Genomic DNA, 23343 nt, shown 5'->3' with positions numbered 1-23343 from the left:
AAAGCAGCTTGTTGATAACAAGACGCACTCGATCTCTGTCTTTCTTCACAGTTCGCGAGAACTGGAGTGTTTCCGTCGCTTTTCGCGAACTGCTCCCGAGTAATCTCGCGAGAGGCTCAAGTTAGTGTTCTTGAACTTATGGCCACGGCTCAGAACCAGTTCAACTTCCTATTCATTGAAAAATTTTGCTATGATTGGCCGCGTCTGCTCAGACAAAATGCGGTACAGAATTTTTTCGGTACAGAAATTACTTACGAGTCGTTCTGACTCTTCCCAAGTTTCAGACTTCGCCGAATCTGTTAAGCCATAAAACAGAACGTTAGACCGCCTAGAGCGATTTTGCAGGTGGTAAATTTTTTGCTGTACGCATCGAGACCGTTGTCACTGCTCGCGAGGGACTGAGCACATGGGGCCGCTGCAAATTTCTGCTCTAGATCAAGGACACGCTTTGCCAGTTTTTCCAAATCATTCTTTAACTCTACGTGAATTTGAAGCACCTTGTTCACAGATTCTTGAAGTATTGAATTACTAGCTTCAACACGCAAGATAGAGCCAGCCACAAGGTTTAGCTTTTCCTCTTGAGCCTTGGTCATGGGTCCAGGGTTTAGCTCGACATCACCACCCTGAACAAGCAGGCACAAGAAATACGATGCACAAGCGCGAACACTTTGCAAAACATGAGGTGGCCACGACACCGCTAAAAGACAGACATCATCGTCACGATAGGAATAAGCGTCACAGTAGCAAACCTGTATAAACATCAGCGGTGAGCGTAAGATGGCAGTAGTGGTGCCGTGGCCCAGGGCGTCGTCGGAATGCGCGCACTTTTGTACTGCCCGCCCAGCTGACTCAATCCCACGTTGCCAGACGAAAAAAACTGCGGCGTCCAGAAGTGGCGAAGCATCCAGGAGAGGTGAAGTGACCAAAAACGGTATTGATAGGCCGCAGTTCGTTGACGAAATTGCGCCGAGCCAGGGGGAGCTTGTACCGTTGTGCCATTCACGCATGGGTGTCATCGGGACCGGCCGCATCGAAGAAACGGACCATGGACGGCCATTGAAGATCGGCAACAGGACCTGTATAAGCATCAGCAGTGAGCGTAGGATGGCAGTAGCGGTGCCGTGGCCCCTCTTATGTTTATTTACTCTTATGTTTATTTACTTTTAAAAGTAAATAAATGTAGTCGACGTAATTAGTAATATGGCGGGAAATGGTATTATTCTATTTCAATGCGTTTTATTATTTTCAGGCCTACAATTGCTTGGCGTCTCAAGCCCTAAACGCGGTACGTAAAATTACCGTATTTTATAGTTGTGGAATGTGCGTTTAGGTTAACACACAGTATGGCAATGGTGAGACAATACCTTTTTGCACAATCTCCCCGAGACCCGTTCGATGCTTATCTTTAAAGGGGCACTGAAGTGAAAAATTGAATTAGTTTATATTACTAAAGTATTCTTCAAGAACTGGGCTTTCTTTTTATTTCATGCCGATAGGTTCAGATTAGCATTCAGATGGTTTGTTCTTCTTGAAATTGTCCAGGAAAGGTACACAAGCTAAAGGTATGGCAATACCTGACAGAGGCATTTGTACCAGTCGTCTAATAATATAATACATACATAGCAAAAGTTCGCTGCCTCTGACAGTTGTCTTATATACAAAAAGGGGTATATTCAAAATGAACTTTTAGTAAGTTGTACGTTATCTAACAATACAAGCACAGCAGCTCCGTATGCACTGTTATAATCAATTTAAAATTATGTGTTGCATTCAGTACAAAGAAAATTAGACAAAATACAAGAAAGAATTTTGTAATATGATAAAGTAGAAGTGGATGCATTGGTTAATTTAGTAATTTCTGAAGCTGTTTCTTAAAGAGGTTTCGACAAACTTCGATGTCCCATTCTCTTTCGAGTTTAAGAAGCCACATTACTTGATATATCATGGATTGTTTTTCATAGTTATTCCTTGTTATTGGAATTTGGTGTTTTTGTTGTCTAAAGGAGTAAGGCCATTTCTCAATGCTGCTACTTATGCATCATTTTTCATAATGTACAAATTGTAGTAGCTTTCAATAAAATATTTTGTCAGCTCATAACATGTGTTTCAAAATAAAGGGGGTGTTGTGAGATTCCGTGAGTTCCCTTTATAGCAATCGTAGCAGCGAAGTGCTCGTTTTTCAATAGCAACAATTTATCGTAATTATCATGTGTTGTGGTTCTCCATAGTAAGCTTACATGTCATATTTTGGAGTAAAACAGCGTGGAATGCATAGATTTCATTGTCCACACAGGGATGAAAGCGGCCTATATGTATAAACACCCTACACACTTTGCAAGCTCGACTGCTACACTGTTGCTATGAGCATTGCAAGATAGGTGGCCTTCAAATATTATACCAAGACATCTTTTGTATTGACTCTAATAATAGGCTCCCCTTCAAATGTAACCTTTAACTCGTCGTTTATTATTCTGTGAAGTGCATGAAATACGATGTATGGTGACTGTTTTATATTTATTTACATTCGTTTTACCCTTAGCCAGCATGAAAGAGCTGACAGATAATGGTTAACATTTGCTTCGAGTGTTTGTAGCTATTTTCATGCGAAGAACGTGTTTGTACCGGCTACACAGATGATTATTTCAAGGGAATCAGGAATATTTGTCAGATCATTTACATAACTCAAAAACAAAAGGGGCCCTAGAATCGATCCCTGTGGGACATCTTTTGTTAACATTTGTTTCGAAGAAAATATATTATTTATTTTAATACTTCAAAACGACCTTTTAAGTAATTCTCTACTACTTTTAAAGCCGTCCCCTTTATAGCATACCATGACAATTCTTTAAGGAATACTGCATGATGAATGAACTCAAAAGCCTATTTAAAATCTACGAACAAACTAAGCATATATTTCCTTTATTCAATCGCTATTATTATTTTATATTTAATGAACGTCAAAGCTTGCTCAGTTGATTTATTCCTCTGAAAGCCAAGCTGATTCTTGGTTAATATGTAATACCTATTTATGAATGTTGTTAGTGTACTGTGTATGATGCATTCGAAAACATTGAATGTAGTTGATATGAGTGACGCCGGTTGATAATTTGTCAGCATATTCCTTCTACCACTTTTATATGCGGGTGGCACTCTTGCTATCTTTACAGTTTGATGAAAGATACCTATGGTCGGGGTAAGGTTAATAATGTGTACAAGAACATTACATATATTGGTGATATGCCCCTAATTTCTACGGGACCTATGTCACCGATACCATCTGCCCCATTGTTCTTTATCATCTCAATAGTCTGTGCGATTTCTGCTGAGCCAGTCGTAAGAAAAGATTTCGTCGGAACAATATGCACTGCATAATTGGTGCACGTAACTTCATTGTCAACTGGACATGCACCCGAGCTGATAAAGAAGTTCATACCCTCCGCCGAAGTTTTACCGCTTAGGTTTGAACCATCTACAGCAGCTATAATGAGTTCATTACATGTTTGTTTACTCTTCCCAGTCAACCTCCTAGAACTTTTTACCATTGCCTAGTACTGTTTCAGAAAACGTTTTGCAAGTATTCTCTCTTTTCTCTCTTCAAATGAGAATTAAGTGTTTCGGCACTTTCTACATTTGACAAATAAGTCTGGATTTCGTGACTGAACGAATGCATGACACAACGAGTTTTTTTTTTCCTTAATTTTCTTACGAAGTGTAGCATTCATCCAGGGCCTTCGGATCTTTTTGGCCTTACGGTTATGTATCTGCTGCAATAAGAAAACTTCATCATATATTTCCTTTAGTAACTCGAATATAACTCATAATCTTTATCTGTATTTTTTTCGTTATAAAAATTCTTCCTATCAATTTTATTTACAATATCAAAGAATGTTCTTCTTGCGGCTTCATCCATACGTTGTTTAAAACGTATTTGTTTGTTGAGTAGAGCGGTATCCGAACAGATGGCACGAAATATTGTTAAATGGTTGCTTATAACATGTGTGAAAATCCCACTCTAAGTAGTTTTTGTTTTCATTTGAGATGCAGATGACGGGCTGTGTAGCGGTAGCTGCAGTTATTCAAGTGGGCGAGTTAATGTAATTTGTGCAATCGTAAGTAGACAATAGCTTCACCATTTCTCTGGCATAGAAATTGCAGGTCATCATGCCTATGGTGATGTCACCCATAAATAATAGCTTATAGCTTGGCGAAAAACTGCCCTGTAGATTCTCCAAGAAGCATATAAAGTGAATTTTTCTTCCCATAGGCGGTCTTCACATGACTACAGTAATTGTTCTTTGAATTCGCAGTGCTAGGCATTCAACGTCATCACTAATAGCTCATTGATCTTCTAGTAGCTCGAGAGGAAATCTTTCTTTGAAATAAATTGCAACTCGGCTCCTTCCTTATTAACATGGTATAAAACTTTTGAATTATATCCTGATAGGTGAGACAGTTCATCATTTTTGGTTATTCATGTTTCAGATAACAATACATCAATGTTAACGGATAATCGCTCAAGAAAAGTAGTCATGTCACCTAGATTGCTTCCCATGCTTCTTGTGTTCATGTGTAATGCAGAAAATATGTTATCAGCAGTAGAAAATTTTGAATAGAAGTCAGTGGTGGTAAAGTAATCGGTACTCTTTGAAACGTGATCAATTGTGAATAAATTTACATCTCTCAAGATTCCACTGTGATATGGATAAAATCTTTTCCATCTGTATTGTGGGACTACAGACGACTCCTCATTTCTGCGTGCCAACAACCACCCACTTGAAGACCAAACATACTTCCACTTTGCTTCCTTCGTTTTTTCCTTTTATTGCGATAGAGAGCACCTTGCACCTTACACAGCCTTATTGCGCTGTGTAAGATGTTTGTTTACATAGATTGGCGTTCTGTCCCGCTTACCAAGGACAGTGATGTCTAGCCTTTTTTTCCCTGCATTTTGTGATCAAGGCATTGCACATGTCTCTTACAACCGAACGATAATGTTTTGGATGCCAGACTTCGGGTTGTGGATCCAATGACATGTGTCGATGTCTGTAGTACCGATACTTTCTCCAACACTTTCGCTTGTCTTCTTTGTGACCATTACCGGGTCAGCTCCTGAAGGTGCTCCTTGAAATTCCTAGATGACTGCACACACAATAAGGACAATGACAGAAAATCCAACGGCTGACCCACTGTTCCTACACTTATGGGAAGCGACGCGTAACCTAAGAGATTGAAAAACAGAGGCACAATATTAAACTCAAACTCCGAATAGCTCAACTAAGAACGCAGGCAAACTAGTACGCAGAGACATTAGCTATTAGCAAGTGGCTTCAATTCTGTCACTCGTTGCAAGACACCCTCCACACACACACAAAAAAAAAGAAATAACGGGGTTATCTTGAGAGGCTTGATAGAACTCACGAAAACAAAATTGTAGTGAACATCACTCTGCAACAAACAAGCAATGGGTTCAAGGGAACAGACGCGCGACTCATAGAACACTTCAAGTGGACTTTCCTTTACACATGACATAACACTAGGTCGCAGAATGGCTGATATACAGAGGCATCAAAATTGACAAACTCTACAACCGCATAACGGTGGCACGGTTATATTCAGAGGCACAGTCATGAACAAAGAACAGCGCCCCAGGTAGGGTTCGAATAAGGAAAGCAAGGATTCGCAACTTGACTCACGACACATTAGCAAAACTAATAGACTTTTTAACGACAACGTAGGTAACCCTGGTACAGTTTTACGAAGATGGAAGAAAGCTAACATAATATTCATAGGAAAGCCAGCAAAACACAATAACATTCAAAATTTACGACCTATACGATTCACATCGTGCACAGGAAAGCTTTTCAAGAAGTTAGTCCAAACGTGGTTTGGTAGGCATATCGAAGGTTCGGAACTATTTCAAATTTTGATATTCGGCTTTTGATCCCACATTTCAGCGCAAGGCATCTTTCTACTTTTAAAAGAGATGGCGCTCAACACCCAAAACGCAAGTGGCGAGGTATTATACTCCTAACACGTGACATCAAAGAAGCTTTTGATACCATCTCCAATCTCACTCTCCTAAACGAACTAGAGAAAGCTTGATTTTCAAAAGAAACGGAATAACGCAAGGTCTTTCTTATCGAACAGAACGGCAACGATAGTTACAGGGTCGACGAGATCTACAAACATAGAACTAAACAACAAAGGACTCCACAAGGCACCATCCTATCCCCCTGCTTTTCAACATAGGAATGCAGAAATTTGCACTAGCTCTAGGGGAGGACCAAAACATGGGGCTTGTTATATATGCAGACCACCCACATTGGCTCATACGGGGAAAAATAGAAAACATTGCCGAAGGCGATTGAAAAAGTGCAACACTTTTCTCGAGAGGCAGGCATGAAATACGCACCGGAAAAAAAAATTGAATATAGCGGGGGAAACCAAATGCCCGAAAACTGAGCTCCCGGATATAAACGTAATATTGTGTGAGTAGCCGGTTACGGATGCACAAAACCTCAGAATAATAGGCATGGGGACACAAGACAAAGGCAGCATATCGCACGCACTGGAAATAGACGTACCAGAACGAATGTGGTGCGAATCATCCACAAAGTGCCAAAACATCGAACAGGCTTCGTAGACGCATGCATGATTAGACTAATGCAAAAAACTCTTTATAAACAGGGTGACGTATAGCCTCTTATTACAATATCTAAATAATGCCTAACCCTGTGATTGCGAGAAAGACCGAGCACACTGAGATTGCAGGCTGTTTGCATTTAACATTCATACGAAGAACATGCTACGGCGGTGGTGGTGGTACAGAGAACGTCAGCATTGAACAGAATCCGGAAAATCCTTGCTACAAAAGTTGAGATATCCACTGAGAGCCCAGTCCGGCGGGACAGAAGCATGTGGCCTACCCAGACAAACCACGATAAAATTCTAATTTCACCAATCCCAAAGACTATGAGTACGGAACATCAAAGCAGAAGAAAAGTGCGATCAAAGGTGTTAGAAAACAAATATGGAAGAAATTTATTTATTTATTTATTTCAAGATTACTGCCAGCCTCTGGTTAGAGGCCTTAAGCAGGAGTGGTTACATACATGACGAACAAGACTGAGTACAAGGTGTGAAGCGTGAGCAAAATGAAATAGCACTGAATTTGAAAATATAAGCAGCGTGTCATTTGCGAAAACGTAGCAATTAGCGCTAACAATGTGAAATTATTCCAGAAGGAAATGTAAACTGCTCTTAGCGCCAAGTTCACAAACACTTAAGAGACAGAAAAACTAAACTAGAATAATATAAGCATACCATTCGTGGTAAACGATTACAGAACATACATCCTGTCAGAGAAATATAATGTGGTAGTGTGTAAAAATGTGTAGCCGTGGCAGAAGCATCAGAAAACACGTGCGTTCAGCTATGTGGAAGGACAAGCCGAAAAGAAAAGAAAAAAAAGGAAAGGAGGGCAGGTATGTACCCCGGTCATTTACACAATTTCTTTGAGCAGCTTTAAGAATGATTCGATGGTGTCGCAGGCAACCACCGCAGCAGGAAGTACATTCCATTCCCTAATGGTTCGGGGAAAATATGAATTTCTAAAGGCTTCTGTTTTGCAGTAGTAATCTTTAAGCTGCTTAGCGCGGCTAGACCGAGTTGATCGACGAGTTAGAGGCTCGGTATACGTGTCCTTGTCGATGCCCAATTTTCCATGATAGAGCAGATACATGTACTTTAATCGTTCTTTAAATCGCCGTTTTTGCAGGCTAACCAGTTCTGCTGTTTCGAGCATAGCACTTGGTGATGCATACCGGCTGAAGGAATTGAATACAAATCTTATCGCCTTTCTCTGAATTTTTTCCACCTTTTGTATGTTAATATCGCTATGTGGATCCCAGACGACAGACCCATACTCAAGAATCGGGCGGACGAAAGTTTTGTAAGCTAGTAGCTTTATCTCATGGGGTGAATTTCTTAAGCAACGCCTCAAGTAACCAAGCTTCTGCATGGCTTTCTTTTCTATGTATGACACGTGCTCATTCCATTTTAAATCCGAGCTGATAACTACACCCAAATATTTATAGCTTGTCACGCGGTCTAAAATTTGCCCATCGATCGAATACCGGTTGTTTAAAGGGTGTCGTTTCCGCGTCACGGTCATCGCTACAGTTTTTTTCGCATTGATTTTCATTTGCCATGTGCTGCACCATGATTGCACTGTAGACAGCCAGGTATTTAACAGCGATTGGTCAGCGGGACTACGGATTTCTTTATATAAAACGCAGTCGTCAGCAAACAATTTTATTTTAACTGGCAATTCCTGTGCAATATCATTGATGAAAATTAAGAAAAATAAGGGCCCAAGCACTGATCCCTGTGGGATTCCGGATAGTACAGGTCTTGAACGTGAATGTGTTCCGTCTATGTTTACAGTTTGTCGTCTCGAAGTAAGGTATGCTTGAATCCAAGAAAGAAGGGACTCATTTTTAAGTATAGGTTTCAATTTTATCATGAGTTTGGTATGTGATACCCGGTCAAACGCTTTCTCGAAATCTAGAAAAATAATATCAATTTGCCCTTGCTCATCCAGAATAGCTGCGAAATCATGAATGGTTTCTATGAGCTGAGTAGTAGTTGAAAGCCCTTTACGAAATCCATGCTGCCTGGGGTCAAGAAAACCATGAAGCTCAAGATAAGCTGTTAGATGTTTAAAGATAATGTGTTCAAGAAGTTTGGAACATGTGCAGAGTATAGAAATGGGTCGATAGGAAGAAAGCAGCGATGGGTCTCCTCCTTTTGGCACTGGAACAATCTTTCCAAACTTCCAGTCATGAGGCAACTCGGATAGTTGTAACGACTTATTAAAAATCACACATAAGAATTTAGAGCACCACTCGGCATACCGGAATAGGAATGTGTTGGGTATCGCATCGACGCCAGAAGATTTTTTTGTATCAATGTTAAGTAGAAGCTTTAGAACACCTTCTTCCGTTATTATAATATTACTAATAGGTGGAACGCTTTGCAATGTCGAAAATATGGGTTTTTCACCGTTATCAACTGTAAATACGGAACAGAAAAAGCTGTTGAGCGATTCTGCAACTTGTAATTTCTCCGATACTGTTTCACCATTAATGCGGAGGGTGGGCACGGTTTTTGATTTTGAAGAAAAATGCCGCCAGAATTTTGCAGGGGACGAAAGGAGAAATTGTTTCATAGTGACATTGTGGTAGTAGTCTTTTGCTTTTTTAATGTTTTGGCTTAAATGAGTGCGCAGCGCTGAAAGTTTGCGCATGCGACTTTCAGAGGGGTGCTTCCGCAGTTGTTTTCTTGTCTTCTTCGCCTTGCGTTCCAAGCGTACAATTTCTTTTGTTATCCATGGGCGGGTTTTGCGGACAGTGATTACTTTAGTCGGTACAAAGTTATTCACGCATTGCAACACAAGATCTTTAAAGTATTGCCAAAGATCCTCTACTGAGCATAAAGCAGACTGGGAGAGGGAAACAAAGTTGGAAAAAGATAAGTCCAGAGCATCTAATATGCGTACATCATCTGCTCGTGAGAAAACAAGCACTGAGCGCTTTTCATGCTGAACCCGAGCGACATGTCCCAAACACATCGTAAGACATACCATTCTGTGATCTGATATGCCGTTGACGACGCTAAGTCCCGTAACCCGAGGAAGCATACTTCTGCTAACTAAAAAAAGATCCAAGATAGATTCTGAGTCGTTATGTATGCGTGTAGGTTGCTTTACTAATTGCGTTAGGTCATGATACATTAAAAGATCAACAAATGGTTCAGCGATTTGTGCACCTGGCTGGGGAAATTCACCGTCCCATACCACTGATGGAAAATTAAAATCACCGCCCAGTAGTATATTGCAGGCTGAAGCTCTGCATGAGCAGAGAAATTCATTAAGTTGGTCGCTGAAACTGCTGTCTGTGTTAGGAGGGCGGTAAAATCCCCCGATAATGAAAGTGTTGTTAACAGTATGCACTTTTGCGAGGACACATTCAACTCCAGGAATGTCTGCCAACCTTTCTACGTGCAAAGATTCCTGGAAAATGATGGCGACCCCGCCCCCTCTCGAAATTTTATCTTTACGGAAGATTTTATAGCCGTTAGGTAGTATTTCTTTGTCACTGACATCAGGTTGCAGCCATGATTCTGTAATAATTACAATATGCGGCCTGTAAGCAAGGATTATGCTTTCAAGCTCGGAGGACTTGCCCACTATGCTGCGGGCGTTCAGGTTCAAGCACAAAAAACCGCCTGTCTCATTTTTATCGATTCATTGGTTTGCTGCCGCTGCATTTTCGGGTCTGCCTGAGAGGACCATCTTTCTCTGTTCACTCTCCCAGTTGAACCATTCGCCGTCGACCTTAACTTTGTCGTAAACAAGTTTCACCTTCTTGCCCGCCCTTCTAGCGTCAGAAGTACTCTGCCATAGCATTTTCCTTTTGTACCTAGTGGCTGCCGAGAAGTCCTCCGAGATTGAAATAGATTTGCCCTTCAATTTGTAAGAATTCCTTAAAACACTTGTCTTTTCTCTGTGATCGAAAAATTTTACAATTACAGGACGCGTTTTACCATGCTGTTTTCGTCCTATTCTGTGTGTTCTTTCAACTGAACGGGCTTCAACACCTAAAATATCATTAAATATTGTCGCCACACGCGCTGAAGGACCATTTGTTTCATCATCATCAGGAACACCGAAAATAAGCAGGTTGTTTCGGCGACTCCGGTCCTCCAAGTCTATGAGCTTACGCTCCAAGCATATCACAGTTTTTTCGAGGCCAGTGATCTGGCTGGTAAGTTGTTTAATTAAAGAAGCCGATTCTTCAACTGTTTTTAGTTTTGACTCGATTCCGTCAAGTCTCTTCTGAATGTTATTCTGACCATCCCGTAACTGAGCCAAGAGTTCCGTAGTGGTAGGACCGGGATTCGACTCAACATCGCCGCAGAGAATTAACAGGGACAAAAGAAAATCTTTCGCAACAGAAAGAAATACATAACAGCTATGAGGGCACGTCGGCTGGATGAAGCACGGATCACTAGATTTAACTGTAGAAAATTTGTTACTGACCTGCATGTACAAAAGAAATGGTTTGGCCATATTGTAGACATATACTACATGGACGGGAGTAGAGTCGCAACAGAAAAATTCACAATAGTGTCCCTCAATCAGTCCTCAGCGAGAGCGGCCTTCCTTCGGACCCCTTTGACCTGCGCGGCAGAGGCAGAATCCATAGCACCATAACAACCTGTATTGGTCATAACGGACTCCCAGGCAGCATGCCTTTTGTACACGGCGGGTTCCATCCCGCAGAATATTCGCTGAATGCTAGGAACCATTTTAGCATGGCACCACGTGATATTGTGGAGCCCGACGCACTCTCAGCTCGAACTAAACGAGAGGGCAGTCAGAACTGCTCGAGGAATAAGCATGCGAGCACCGGTGATACCTTTCAAGAGACACCCGATCCACGCGTACGATATCTAAAACCAGAGAGAGGCAAAAATACAGCCAACATACCCCGACCCTGCGGGGAGAACAGTGGATAGAGTAGGGCTGCGTACATGCAAACTCATATCCACATCTCAACATGCCTAGTCGTGCACCCTGCACTCTACAGGATTGCCTGGACTTGGTGCGGGGAGCGGCTAAGTCTTAGCCTTGTCATGTGACATGGTACGGCGTCAAAATTTAAATTCGCTCCTTACAGCGCAAATCCCGAGAGGTATTAGGATGTTTGGCTAGCTAGCGAAGGTCTAGAGAGCCAGAGGGCACTTCAAGACCAGCGAACCGCAGAGACCAATGCCGCCCAAAACTGATGGACCCACCCACCTACCAAAACTCTTATCGAAACGTTGGCTAGCCTTTGTGAGGCACCTTAGTGCTGTTTATAACCTTTCTACTACATACATAATATTTTATTGTGTGGTCGCGTACCACAGAGAGATAAGCAGCGAATCAGTTCACAGGGATGACATCGAGTGATGAAGGGTTATACAACCGGAGATAGTTGCTCGAAGCGGATCGATAAGTGTTAAAGAGTGATAAGGGCTTATATGAGTCGGGGCAATTCTGATACCGCTGGTAATGACTGATAGGGTTGATAAGAACCGATAAGGGTTTATAATAGTCGGTTCATGTCCGATAAGGTTGATAAGGACAGATACGAGTTTATTATCATCGGATCGATTACGGCAAGGTTGATAGTAATTGATAATGATATTAATCGTTGGATTGAGTCCTGTGTGGACAGAGAAAGTTTGATAAGGTTCAGATGAACTGCGTATTGTTGATAAAGCTAAGCAAGGGTCGATAAGGGCCGCATCGAGTCCGGTAATGTTAGTAAAAACAGGTAAGTGTTGGTATGCGTCGAGTTGAGTCCGATAAGTTTGATAACAACGGACAAGGTTGATAAACTTTGGATGAAGTCTGATATGGTCGATAACAACCGATACCTCTCGATAAGGGTTGATAAGGGTCAATAAGGGTTATATCGAGTGACGTAAAGTTTATAATGATCGATAAGCATAAATAAGACCTTATAGTGGTCGGGTCAAGAACCAAAACATATTAACAGGTCAATAAAGCATACATTTAATCAAGATCTACTGCTTCGGCAACCGCGCTAAACCACATGCATCGCGTGTATGCGTGGAGTTGAGCAAGTAGTACAATGATTAGGCATGCTTAGAGAACCTCAGCGGAATTTCTGGGTAATTTTCTTAAAAGTGAAGCTTTTTTTTGCATACATCCGGGTTTTCTAACCGTGGCAGCTGCTTAGCCGTTTTGTCGCCGAATAGGTGAACCACTGACAGCGGAGGAGGCTTGCGTCACTGCCGCTAGGTTCCTTGCATCATCTTCAGATGGCTCTAGTCTCCGCGGCATCGGCGGTGCCAGCCGCGCGATGGTTAAAAGAAAAATAAGAAAGCTCGCCTTTGTGCATCCGCGGCTGGGCAGTAATGAGGAAGTAAGTGCTTTTCGCGGATAAAAGAGATTCGAATTGTGCTACGTACGTACGCTCACACTGCCTCGGAAACCGTGTTGCATTCGAGGCGTCCGTAGTACTCACTACTTTTGGGCTTGGTATAATCCGTGTGAGCCCGCGCGTTTGTGTGCGTGGGGACGCGAGTGTACTCGCGCTTCGAGTCTTTATGTATTCACACAATGCTTCGCAGTATATAAACTGAAACTCCTTGGATGTGCTGGAATATTTTGTTGCTGCTTCCTGTTGACTTTCTGAGCATTTACCGGGATCCTTATGGCACAGAGAAATTCGTAGCAATAATATATGCAAAAAAGACGTTGTGTTTATGTGTCTTGCAATAAACATTGCCTAGTGGCGCTCATTGGGTTGTCCGTCTTTATTCTGCTTTCAAGAAAATTTGTTCGTGCGTTAAAAGTCATGCTAAGAAGAGTTAACGTGCCCCTTCAGCCCTCTAAATTCATGTTTCATGCAAAATTTACTCGTTCAAGTACCTTTAGGAAGCTTTCCCATCACAAAACGATTGCGATGGTGGGCACCGCGAGGAGCAAAAATTGGCAGTTTCGCCAGGAAAGTGACAGACAGACAAAGAACTTTACTAATGGTCCTGAGGAACAGCGTTAGGGTACCTCCCTTTTCAGGGAGTCCACGTAGCCGTCGCGGGCCGCACCCGCGTCGGGATAGGAAGATCGTGGTCCTCCACCCTGTCGCAGGCTCTCTGGACAGCCCGTAGTTGCTCTCAGAGGTCGCCGCTTTTAAGGGCTGCCTCCCAGTCGGTTAGAGGGGTTAGCGATGAGCTGCGTAACGCAGGGCATTGCCAGAGCATATGGGATAAGGAGCAGTACGCCTCCCCACAGTCTGGACAGTGGGGTTCTACATTAGGCGCAAAGTGACTGAATCGGCCCCTGGAGGGGAACGACCCCGTTTGTACCATGCGAAATTTCGACGATTGTGGTCTATTAAGTTTAGGGTGTGGTAGCGGAAAGGCCCGTCGAGCGAGTTGATAATGTGCCAAGATTTCATGGAAGGTGAGAAGTGAATCCCTGTACAGTCCTAAGTCGCCGTCCGTGAGTCCACCTGAACCACCGCGGTGTGTAAGACCACGCGCACAGTCATGGGCCAACTCATTGGCGTTAACCACCTCAGAGTGAACATTGATTCCCATATGGGCCGGGAACCATTTGATGCTATGAAAAGCAGCAGCCCCCTCGCTGCCGAGGATGGCCGCCGCCTCCTTTGAGATCGAGCCGGAGGCGAAAGCTCGGGCTGCAGCCCTGGAGCTGGTAAAGATATTGGGACGTAGAGGGTCTTTCAGTGCTATAGCTATAGCAACCTGCTCGGCTGCTGTTGCAGAAACATTCCGTACGGATGCTGAGTTAATGAGAGTGCCGTTGAAGTCAAACGAAACTACGGCATAGTGATCAGAGCGCTCCTACTGGGCGGCGTCAACAAAACACGCCAGATTCGGAGTGGCCGCAGCCGCTTTTAACAGGGAACAAGCCCTGGCTACCCGGCTCCCTACATTGTATTGAGGGTGGACGTTACGTGGCATGGTTTCTACCTTGAACGAATCTCGGACCACGAGTGATAGGGTCACGTTGCGCCCCGTGATTTCCTGGTGACCGCATCCAACGGGTTCGAGGATGCGTCTCCCCGCTCACGACGATGAGAGTCGTATTATTGGGCCACTTGTTGAGCCTCGATCACCTCTGATAGGGTGTTGTGCATGCCTAGCTGCATGAGACGCGCGGTGCTGGAAGAGAGTGGCAAACCCAGCACGCGCTTGATGCTTTTGCGCAGGAGGGAGTCGATTTCGGCCTCATCCCATTTAGACCAGCACAACGCGGAGGCTACATAGTTAACGTGGCTCATCAGAAACGCGTGGTAGAGTCTGAGGAGATTGCTCTCGCTTAAACCCCCTCTGCGGTTGGAGATCCTGAGGGTAAGCCGAAGCATATTCTCCGTCTTGGAGGTAATGCGGGCTATAGTCTGTGAGTTGCCCCCACGAGATTCTAGCAAGAGTCCGAGGACCCTGATGGTACGCACTCTGTGGATTTGTTGTCCGTCCCTCGTATAAAGGGCTACAAAAACTTTATCTAAGGGTGTGGAGCACCTGACCCCCCGTCGGGTGGGCCTATACAATAGAAGTTCGGGCTTGGTTGGTGACAGACTCAGGCCCGTGTCTAGTAGGAAGTGTTCTGTGATATCGAGTGCCTCTTGGAGCGCAATCTCAACTGCGGCGTCAGCCACTCCCATGCACCACACGGTAATATCATCCGCGTAGAGGGCGTGACCCGTTCCTCTTACTGTGGCCAGTCTGTCCGAGAGGCCCTTAATGGCGATGTTAAACAGTAGGGGAGAGATGACCGCCCCTTGCGGGGTGCCTCTCGCTCCCAATGTAAATTCCTTGGATTTGGTTCGCCCTATTTTGACAGTGGCCTTTCGATCCCTCAGGAAGGAGCTAACCTACGCATGCAATCGTGGCCCCAGGCCCAGGTTCGAGATGGCGTCGAGCACGAACCGGTGCGAAATGTTATCAAAAGCCTTGGACAAGTCTAGAGCAAGGATGCCCCGAGTGTCTCTAGTGTCGTCATCAATGATTTGCCTCTTTATAAGTAACATGACGTCCTGTGTGGAGAGTGCCGGCCGAAAGCCGACCATGTTGTGAGGGAATAACTCATTGGTTTCTATGTGCATAGATATACGGTTGTGAATGGCATGTTCGGCCACCTTACCCACGTAGGACGTAAGCGAGATGGGTCGCATGTTCTCCGGCGCAAGAGGTTTGCGTGGTTTCGGGATGAGCACCACTGAGGCTGTCTTCCAGGAGTCGGGGACGAGGCCCGTTTCCCAAATTTTATTGATCTCCCCGGTGAGCAGCGCAACTGATTGTTCGTCCAAGTTGCGGAGGACGTGCTGCTGGGAGCACATTTCAATGTGCAGGGTTTACGGAAAAACAAAAACGAAATCCGTAATTTCATTAGCGTATTTAGCAAGAAGTTCTTTGTTGACATATCAGAGACATGGTTATCAGAATGTGAAGTAGAACTTCACAATACACTTGGTTCCAAGCTAGAAGCGAAATGTCGTGCAACCCACAGTTCATCTGGCATCGCTTACGGGGTTCTGCCCGGTGCATATACAACACCTTTACGTACAGGCGACGCTATGACAATAAATTAAGATACCTCATTGTGAATTAGTATGGATTGAGGTTGATAAAAGTCAGTTGCAGCTGTCCCAGAACCTTATAGTGGGCGTTATGTGTTGGTCCCCGTCTCCATCTTATCGCAGTTTCTGTGATGGTATGGTATGAATAACTTTATTGGTTCCTGAAGGTCAACTCTAGGTTGACGCGGGCCACTCCCACGTTGGGACTGTTAGGCCGAGCCCTTCAGCCACATCGCGGGCCTTCTGGACTGCCCGTAATTGGTCAGAGAGTGATTCACTGTGTAGCATTTGCCGCCACCATTCTTGTTCCTTGTCACAGTCTGTGAAGACCGCGGGGCACTGCTAAAGAATGTGGTCAAGAGTAATGATTCCATTGCACTTATTACAGTTGGTTTGAGTTTCCCTCTCCGGATAGATCCTGTTAATAAAATCTGGACTTGGGTATGTTCTTGTCTGTAGCAAACGTAATGTGACCGCTTGGGCTCTGCAAAGCTTTCCGTGTGGCAATGGGTATTCCCTTCTGCCTAAATAATAGTGCTTCGTGATTTCGTTATATGTTAATAATCGATTCCTGTGTTTCCCGGGTGAAGTGCAAGTTGTTCGGTCTTCAAGAGCACGGCTAGAAAGTCCTCGTGCTGCTTCATTTGCCACCTCATTGAGGTTTCTCCGAGCTCCGTCCACCACCCCCAGATGTGCAGGAAACCAGTGGATTTCAATCCTCTCACTGTTGATCTTCTCTAGTAATCTTGTTGCTATCCGTGTCACGTATCCGTTAGTAAAGTTGCGTATGGCTGTTCTAGAGTCGCTGTAAATATGTGTCCACCGATTAGCCCGGATGGCTAAGGCGATTGCTGTTTGTTTTGCTACTGTTGGATCCTCGGTATAGACGTCGATGGCATCCCGTATGTTACCTTTAGTGTCTACAACAACGGAGGTATACGCATCTTTATTTTTAACCCAGGCAGCGTCAACGAAAACTGCCTGCTGCTTATGTTGATCTATGCCTTGAAGGAGTGCCTTTGACCTTGCCTTCCGTCTCTCGAGGTTATGTGTCGGGTGCATGTTCCTAGGGAACGGGGTCGTCTTTATTGTTTCTCATAATCCTGCTTGCAATTCTGTTAATAATTCTCCTTCGTTGGTGTGGTTGTTAATTTCTACGCCAATTTGTTCAAGTAACTCCCTCCCAGGTCGTGTCCCCATTAGTCTCTTCTGGTAGGCCACCTGTTGAGCCTCAGCTATCTCTTCTAGTGTGTTATGCAGCCCTAGGCGCGATAAGCTATCATTGGCCGTGCTGATGGGAAGTCCTAGTGCAGTTTTTATAGGCCGTCTGATTAAAGCGATAGCCTTGACTCTATTTTCAATGCGTTCTTGAGCTCTAATGCTCATGTGGTAGCAACGGGTGGCGTTAATATCATGTAGGTGCCGTTTATTATTTTTTCCTGTTATGATTATGTCTCTTGTTCTGCTAGTTATTGTTACGGATTGTTTGTAGACAAACCAATGCGTTCACTAGAACAGAGTAGTTCACTTCTATAGACAACGTGTTGTCTAACTCTCCTGTTTGTAAACATGCGCAAGTTCAAATGTTATTCTTACTTGTCACTGCCGTATGCCTCTTGTAATGTCAAATTGCCTGAAATCAAGCAAGGAGTGTTTTATCCGGACATTATTTAACGTTGATCTATTTTCAAATAATGTACGCGCAATTAATTGGTTTCGTGTATTTTCTTCCAACCGTTCTAAGAATAGACAGCTGTTTCTAGGCATGTTTGCTGAGGTGATGATCACCGCCTCCACTACTCACTGCGTGCGCAATAGGCGTGCAATTCCGGGAGATTCTTGGGTAACCGGCACGCTCTTGCGTTCTATTAAAACAAAATATAACAAGTACAGAAAAATAAAAAAAGAACAATCTTGTAACACTTTATTAAAGGAAACATAGTCTACATATTCGCAAACTCTTAATAGAACACTTTATGCAGCAAAGCAAACTTATTTTAGCACACGCATTGAACAGAACGGGAAGGATTACAAAAAGAACTGGCGCCTTCTCAACCAGCTTTTTAGGTGTGACGTAAAAGCAACATCACCAGAAAAAGAAGTAATTTATAATGACGCTGAGTACACCGCAGCCGAAAGAATCTGTAGTGCTTTTAGTGCCTATTTTTCGTCCCACAATAATTGAAATGATAAAGGGTTTGGTGAAACGGACATTGCACGTACAAATGCTTCGTTTGACCTTTACCCTGCAGAATAGCTTGAGGTGGCTTCAGTTATTTCGAATTAGCAAAATGCAGCCTCTGGAACGGACGATGTCTCAGCGCATGTCGTTAAAGATGTAACTGATATGTTGTCGCCAGTTCTCGAGCATGTCATCGATACTGTATTTGTCACGGGGTGTTTCTAGCGCGGATGAAAATTGCCAGCATGTTGCCACTTTACATGTAAAAGGACAAGCAAAGAATAGAAAGCTACCCTCCAAGTTCAGTGCAACTGCTATTCAGAAAAATACAAAAAAATATTCGTGAGACGCCTTAATGACTACATGAACAAGCACAACATTCTTTCTCGCCGCCAATTTGGTTTTAGAAGAGGCCGTTCCGCACACACTGCAGTCTCAAAATTTACAGACATAATTAGAAAATCAATAGACAGTGGTTAACTAGTGGCGGGATTGTTCATAGATTTTGTGAAAGCTTTCCATTTTCCCAATCATTTTATATGAACCAATAAATTGCTTTGTTGCTGAATTTATGAAATACGTTTTGACATTATTTCACAGTTACCTAAAAGATCGGCAGCAAATTGTTCGACTTAGAAATTTTCAGTGCAACAGCACCCTTACTAATCTCGGCCTTCCCCAGGGGTCCATACTGGTACCATTACCGTTTTTACTCTATATAACTCACTCGCCATCGCAGCATTAATATGCTACCCCTTCAATGTATGCAGACAATGCTAACGTTGTAATAGCTGATCGTGAGAAATTCAACGTAATAATAAGCTTAACTCTGAATTGCAAATTTTCTACCGTTGGTAGATATTGAATGCCTATCTCCGTAATCCAACGAAGGTACTTATTATCTTATTTCACTTTGAAATAAAAAAAGACGACTGTTCTTTCAGGTGTCGTTTACAATAGCCATTGTATAAAATGTTCTTGTGAGGCAAGACTTCTTGGGATTATTATCGACAACGATTTAAAATTCTGCCTTCATGTGCGTTCTGTAGTTCGTAAGGCTTCATAGGGTTTGCACGTGCTGTCGAAATGTCGAGACTATTTGTCTCCCTACATTCTTATCAATCTTTACTATGCATTGGTTCACTCTGGCATTCATTACTGCATAGCGATGTGGGGTCGCACATACAAAAATTATGCGTCACCGGTCTTTGCAAGGAGCTCTTCGCATTAGAGCACACCACAATACGCATACCAAGAGTGAACTTCTACTAGAGTAAAGATCCTCGGCCACCAATGGAGACGATTAAAAAAAGGAGTACCTTCTTGATTTGCAGTCACACCAGATCTACACGTCAGTGCTGCAGTGTAAAACTTGATAACCCGTTTAAAAATGTAATTAGAAATTTCAGGCTACGTCCTGCACTTTCTAGTGTCTATAGCCGTGTCTAGCTGCTTAGGTCAGACCACTTGACCCAAGTTATCGACTAGTTTGGGCAACTACCTATGTTAATAGCGCCAGTGAGTCTGTCGTCGTAGTTACACCATTATCAGGTCGCAGTCGTCACACCACCATCGTCAAGCAGTTCTTGTCATTCTCCCTCTGTCGTTGTCAAGGCATCAACCTCATTCAGTCGCAATCACACCATCGTTGTCATTTCACCATTGTGATACTATTATCGTCATGCCGTAGTGCTCATTGCATCAATGTAATTTCTTCTTAACTCTACTACAGCCAATGAGCCATCGTCATACCGGGTATTGTGATGACGGACCCTGGCGAGCGGGTGTCACAGCGAAAAGGGCTCATCGCGGAGACTGTATGTCGCATATAGCCGAAGCGATAAACATATCAGGATAACCACTGCATATGTTAAAGAAAGTGAATGTAGGAATAGGGCGGGTTGCCTCATTACTTCACAGCTAATCGCAATATTGCCGAGAGTCATTGTGAGATGCGTTTTGGCAGAACTCTTCATTGAGAAACGTCAAACATTTGAATGTATCTGAGTGCTTAGGTGAGTCGCAGAATGCTTTCCTGGTCAAAAGCAGAAGCATCAAAATCAGAAGTTGAAAAACAAACCTATGGGGCGAGATCACCTGGGTGGCCGTGCACTACAAAAAAAAATACACAAAATGAAGTTGGAATGACGAAGGAGCCGGCCCTCTGTCTTGTTTCACGTGTCTAGTTAATGTTTTTGAGATTTTCTATTACGGTTTTCAACACTTACATTTTAATTAACGCTGCCAATTCACAGTAAAGGGCTTGCTACTTACAGTTCGTTCAGTGTGGTCCATGTTTTGAAAAGCTTAAGTAGATCTCCGCCTACCTGAAGCAAAAGATTTAGGTGGGCAGTCCCCGAACCTCCTTCGTTGAATGGAGTATTATTTTTAATATCTTTTCTTTTATTTTCAGACGTCGCCTTATGCTATGTGGCTTAACATGTCGGATGAATACAGACATGCAGCGCAAGGAGTATTGGTAAGTTTCAGCTGCTACAGCTTGATGCTCAATATTACTGTTCTTTCTTTACGTAGCGTATAACTGAACTGAAGAAGTGATGGATAGTGCGGTGACTTCTGCTCTCTGACACATGCAAGCGGAAGAACACCGAAACCTTTTTTTCCCACCTGTTGTTGAAAGCACAGCTGGTCTTGCATTATCCACGTTTACGCCTAGGCATATATTGTTTTTTATTTTCTTTCAGTTATGCCTATGGAAGGGTGTTCTCAGTCGCGGCGTTGACGGACCTGCCATCGATGATGCTGTTGCCTTTACACGAAGAGCTGTTCTCACTTTTGGATGGACCTAAATTAACTGACGTCACCTGGAAAATATACAGCGCCAAGCAATCACAATGCTGATGTTCAAGACACCTCAGTACTGTGTTAGGTTTAATGCGGACAGCTACTGTGTGTTTTACAGTCACTATAGTGCGACATATTGTAGTAAATAAACGTATTTACAGCATTACAAATAAAATTTTTTGTCATGAAAGCGTCAGAATGTTAGCTTGAAATTATAAGATAACAGTTAGCATGCTAATAGTAGAAGAAGCGATGCAGAAGTTTATAACGAGACAATGAAATCAGCCCGAACCATTCTAAAGCAATCTCATTCTGCTTCTCTTCAAGAGAACGTTGCTATGCAAGCATTACCTACAGAATTGCTATTGCCGAAAGCCCTTCTTCATATTGCTAAACGAATGCGGAGAACTTGTGTATATTATTAAGCCTCAAGATACCCATTTCAGAAAAAAAAAACGACCATGTTTGTTTCGACATGACGAACTTTCGTTATGGGCCCAGCGGTCCCAATCATTGCACCAAGGCATTTCCAATCAATCTATCAATCAATCTATTTTATTGTGTCTTATCCCTGCACATTTAACACTCTATTTTCATATAGGCAGGGCAGCACCACCGTTTTCGTGGTTCTAGCACGGACCTTATCGTGCACTAACAATGGACTACAAGAGTCCTAATATATTTACAGATGTTACAATAACCCTACTGGTTCTGGGGCACATTGATTCATGATGTAATGTCAAACGAAGAGAGCAAATTAGAGATAGGTCAGACTGTAGAGCATAGAACATTACTAACTTTCTGCAGCCGGAACAGGTGATAGGTGATAGGTCTGCACATCTGCGAACACAAACCTCATCGAGCGGGCTCAAAATACAAGAAAATCGAGAAACTGAGGTGGTTCTTTGTAAGACCTCAATATCTCATCAGTTTACTGTTTAGAGCGACCTAGCTTCTCACTTCAAGATGAAAGAAGTGTCATTAGCTCAATCAGAATTGCTTAATGATGAAAATGCCTCCGAGAGCTAACACGTCACAATTGTGTTTACTGATATATTTAGTTCGCCATTGGACTGAGGGACTCGGGGCTTTCGAACAAGTGGGCAGATGCGCATTATTCTTGTTGTTTCGTAAGCTGGCAGGTTCTAGGACATAGTCAGGACTGCTCTGAAATTGTGCTCCTGAAAGGCACTTTCCATCGAAGTGAGCTGAGGAATGTTTGCGGGTTGAACTATGTTCTGCAAAAAAGTAACATTCTGGTTAGGTTTTGCTTTGTTTTAAGTAATCGTGACTAGGATGAAGTAATTGAGACACGATGGAAATAGCATGTAAGACACTTGAAGCTTTACCATGGAACACAACAATCAAACCCCGGCCCTCAGTCCCCAGCAGCTGCGAGGCAAATGACCACGGCGGTGGTCAGACCTGCGACGCAGCAGAGGGTGCTAAGAATCCCTGGCTCCGGACAGGCCGCTATTGAAATATGAACCTGGCAACGTTTAATGCTAGAACGTTATCTAGTGAGGCGAGTCTAGCAGTGCTATTGAAGGAATTAGGGGGCAGTAAATGGGATATAATAGGGCTCAGTGAAGTTAGGAAGCCAAAAGAAGCATATAGAGTGCTAAAAAGCGGGCACGTCCTGTGCTGCCGGGGCTTAGAGGAGAGAGGAGAACTAGAAGTCGAATTCATGATTAATAAGAATATAGCTCGTAACATAAGGAATTCTATAGCATTAAGGAGAGGGTGGCAGGTCTTGTTGTGAAACTTAATAAGAGGTACAAAATGAAGGTTGTACAGGTCTACGCCCCTATATCCAGTCATGATGACCAGGAAGTCGAAAGCCTCTATGAAGACATGGAATCAGCGACTGGTAGAGTGAAAACAAAATGCACTATACTGATAGGCGACTTCAATGCCAAGGTAGGCAAGAAGCAGGCTGGAGACAGGGCAGTGGGGCAATATCGCATACGCACTAGGAATAGCAAGGGAGAGTTATTAGTAGAGTTTGCGGAACAGAATAATATGCGGATCATGAATACCTTCTTCCGCAAGCGGGATAGCCGAAAGTGGACGTGGAGGAGCCGAACGACGAGACTAGAAATGAAATAGATTTCATACTCTGCGCTAACCCTGTCATTATACAAGATGTGGACGTGCTCAGCCAGGGGAGCT

General features: G+C 43.4%; 1 protein-coding gene across 2 annotated transcripts in view; it reads left to right on the top strand.

Moving 5' to 3' along the window:
- Nucleotides 1-21361, top strand: part of LOC126544273 (uncharacterized) — a 30290-nt gene extending 8929 nt beyond the window's left edge. The window contains exons 1-4 of one of the 2 annotated variants that reach the window (XR_008608907.1): nt 795-1093; nt 1250-1285; nt 20780-20845; nt 21072-21361. Coding sequence is in view for 1 of the 2 variants with exons in the window: in XM_050191531.2 (XP_050047488.2) it covers nt 1250-1285; nt 20780-20845; nt 21072-21176 (207 nt within the window). In the remaining variant the exon portion in view is untranslated. Of the gene's footprint in view, nt 1-794; nt 1094-1249; nt 1286-20779; nt 20846-21071 lie in introns of those variants that run through there. The other variant, XM_050191531.2, reaches the window with a different exon arrangement.
- The last annotated feature ends 1982 nt before the right edge of the window (nt 21362-23343 follow it).

The sequence above is a fragment of the Dermacentor andersoni genome, chromosome 10 (genome assembly GCF_023375885.2).
Source record: "Dermacentor andersoni chromosome 10, qqDerAnde1_hic_scaffold, whole genome shotgun sequence".
NCBI classification, from domain to species: domain Eukaryota; kingdom Metazoa; phylum Arthropoda; class Arachnida; order Ixodida; family Ixodidae; genus Dermacentor; species Dermacentor andersoni.
This window is presented reverse-complemented; position numbering and strand designations above follow the sequence as displayed.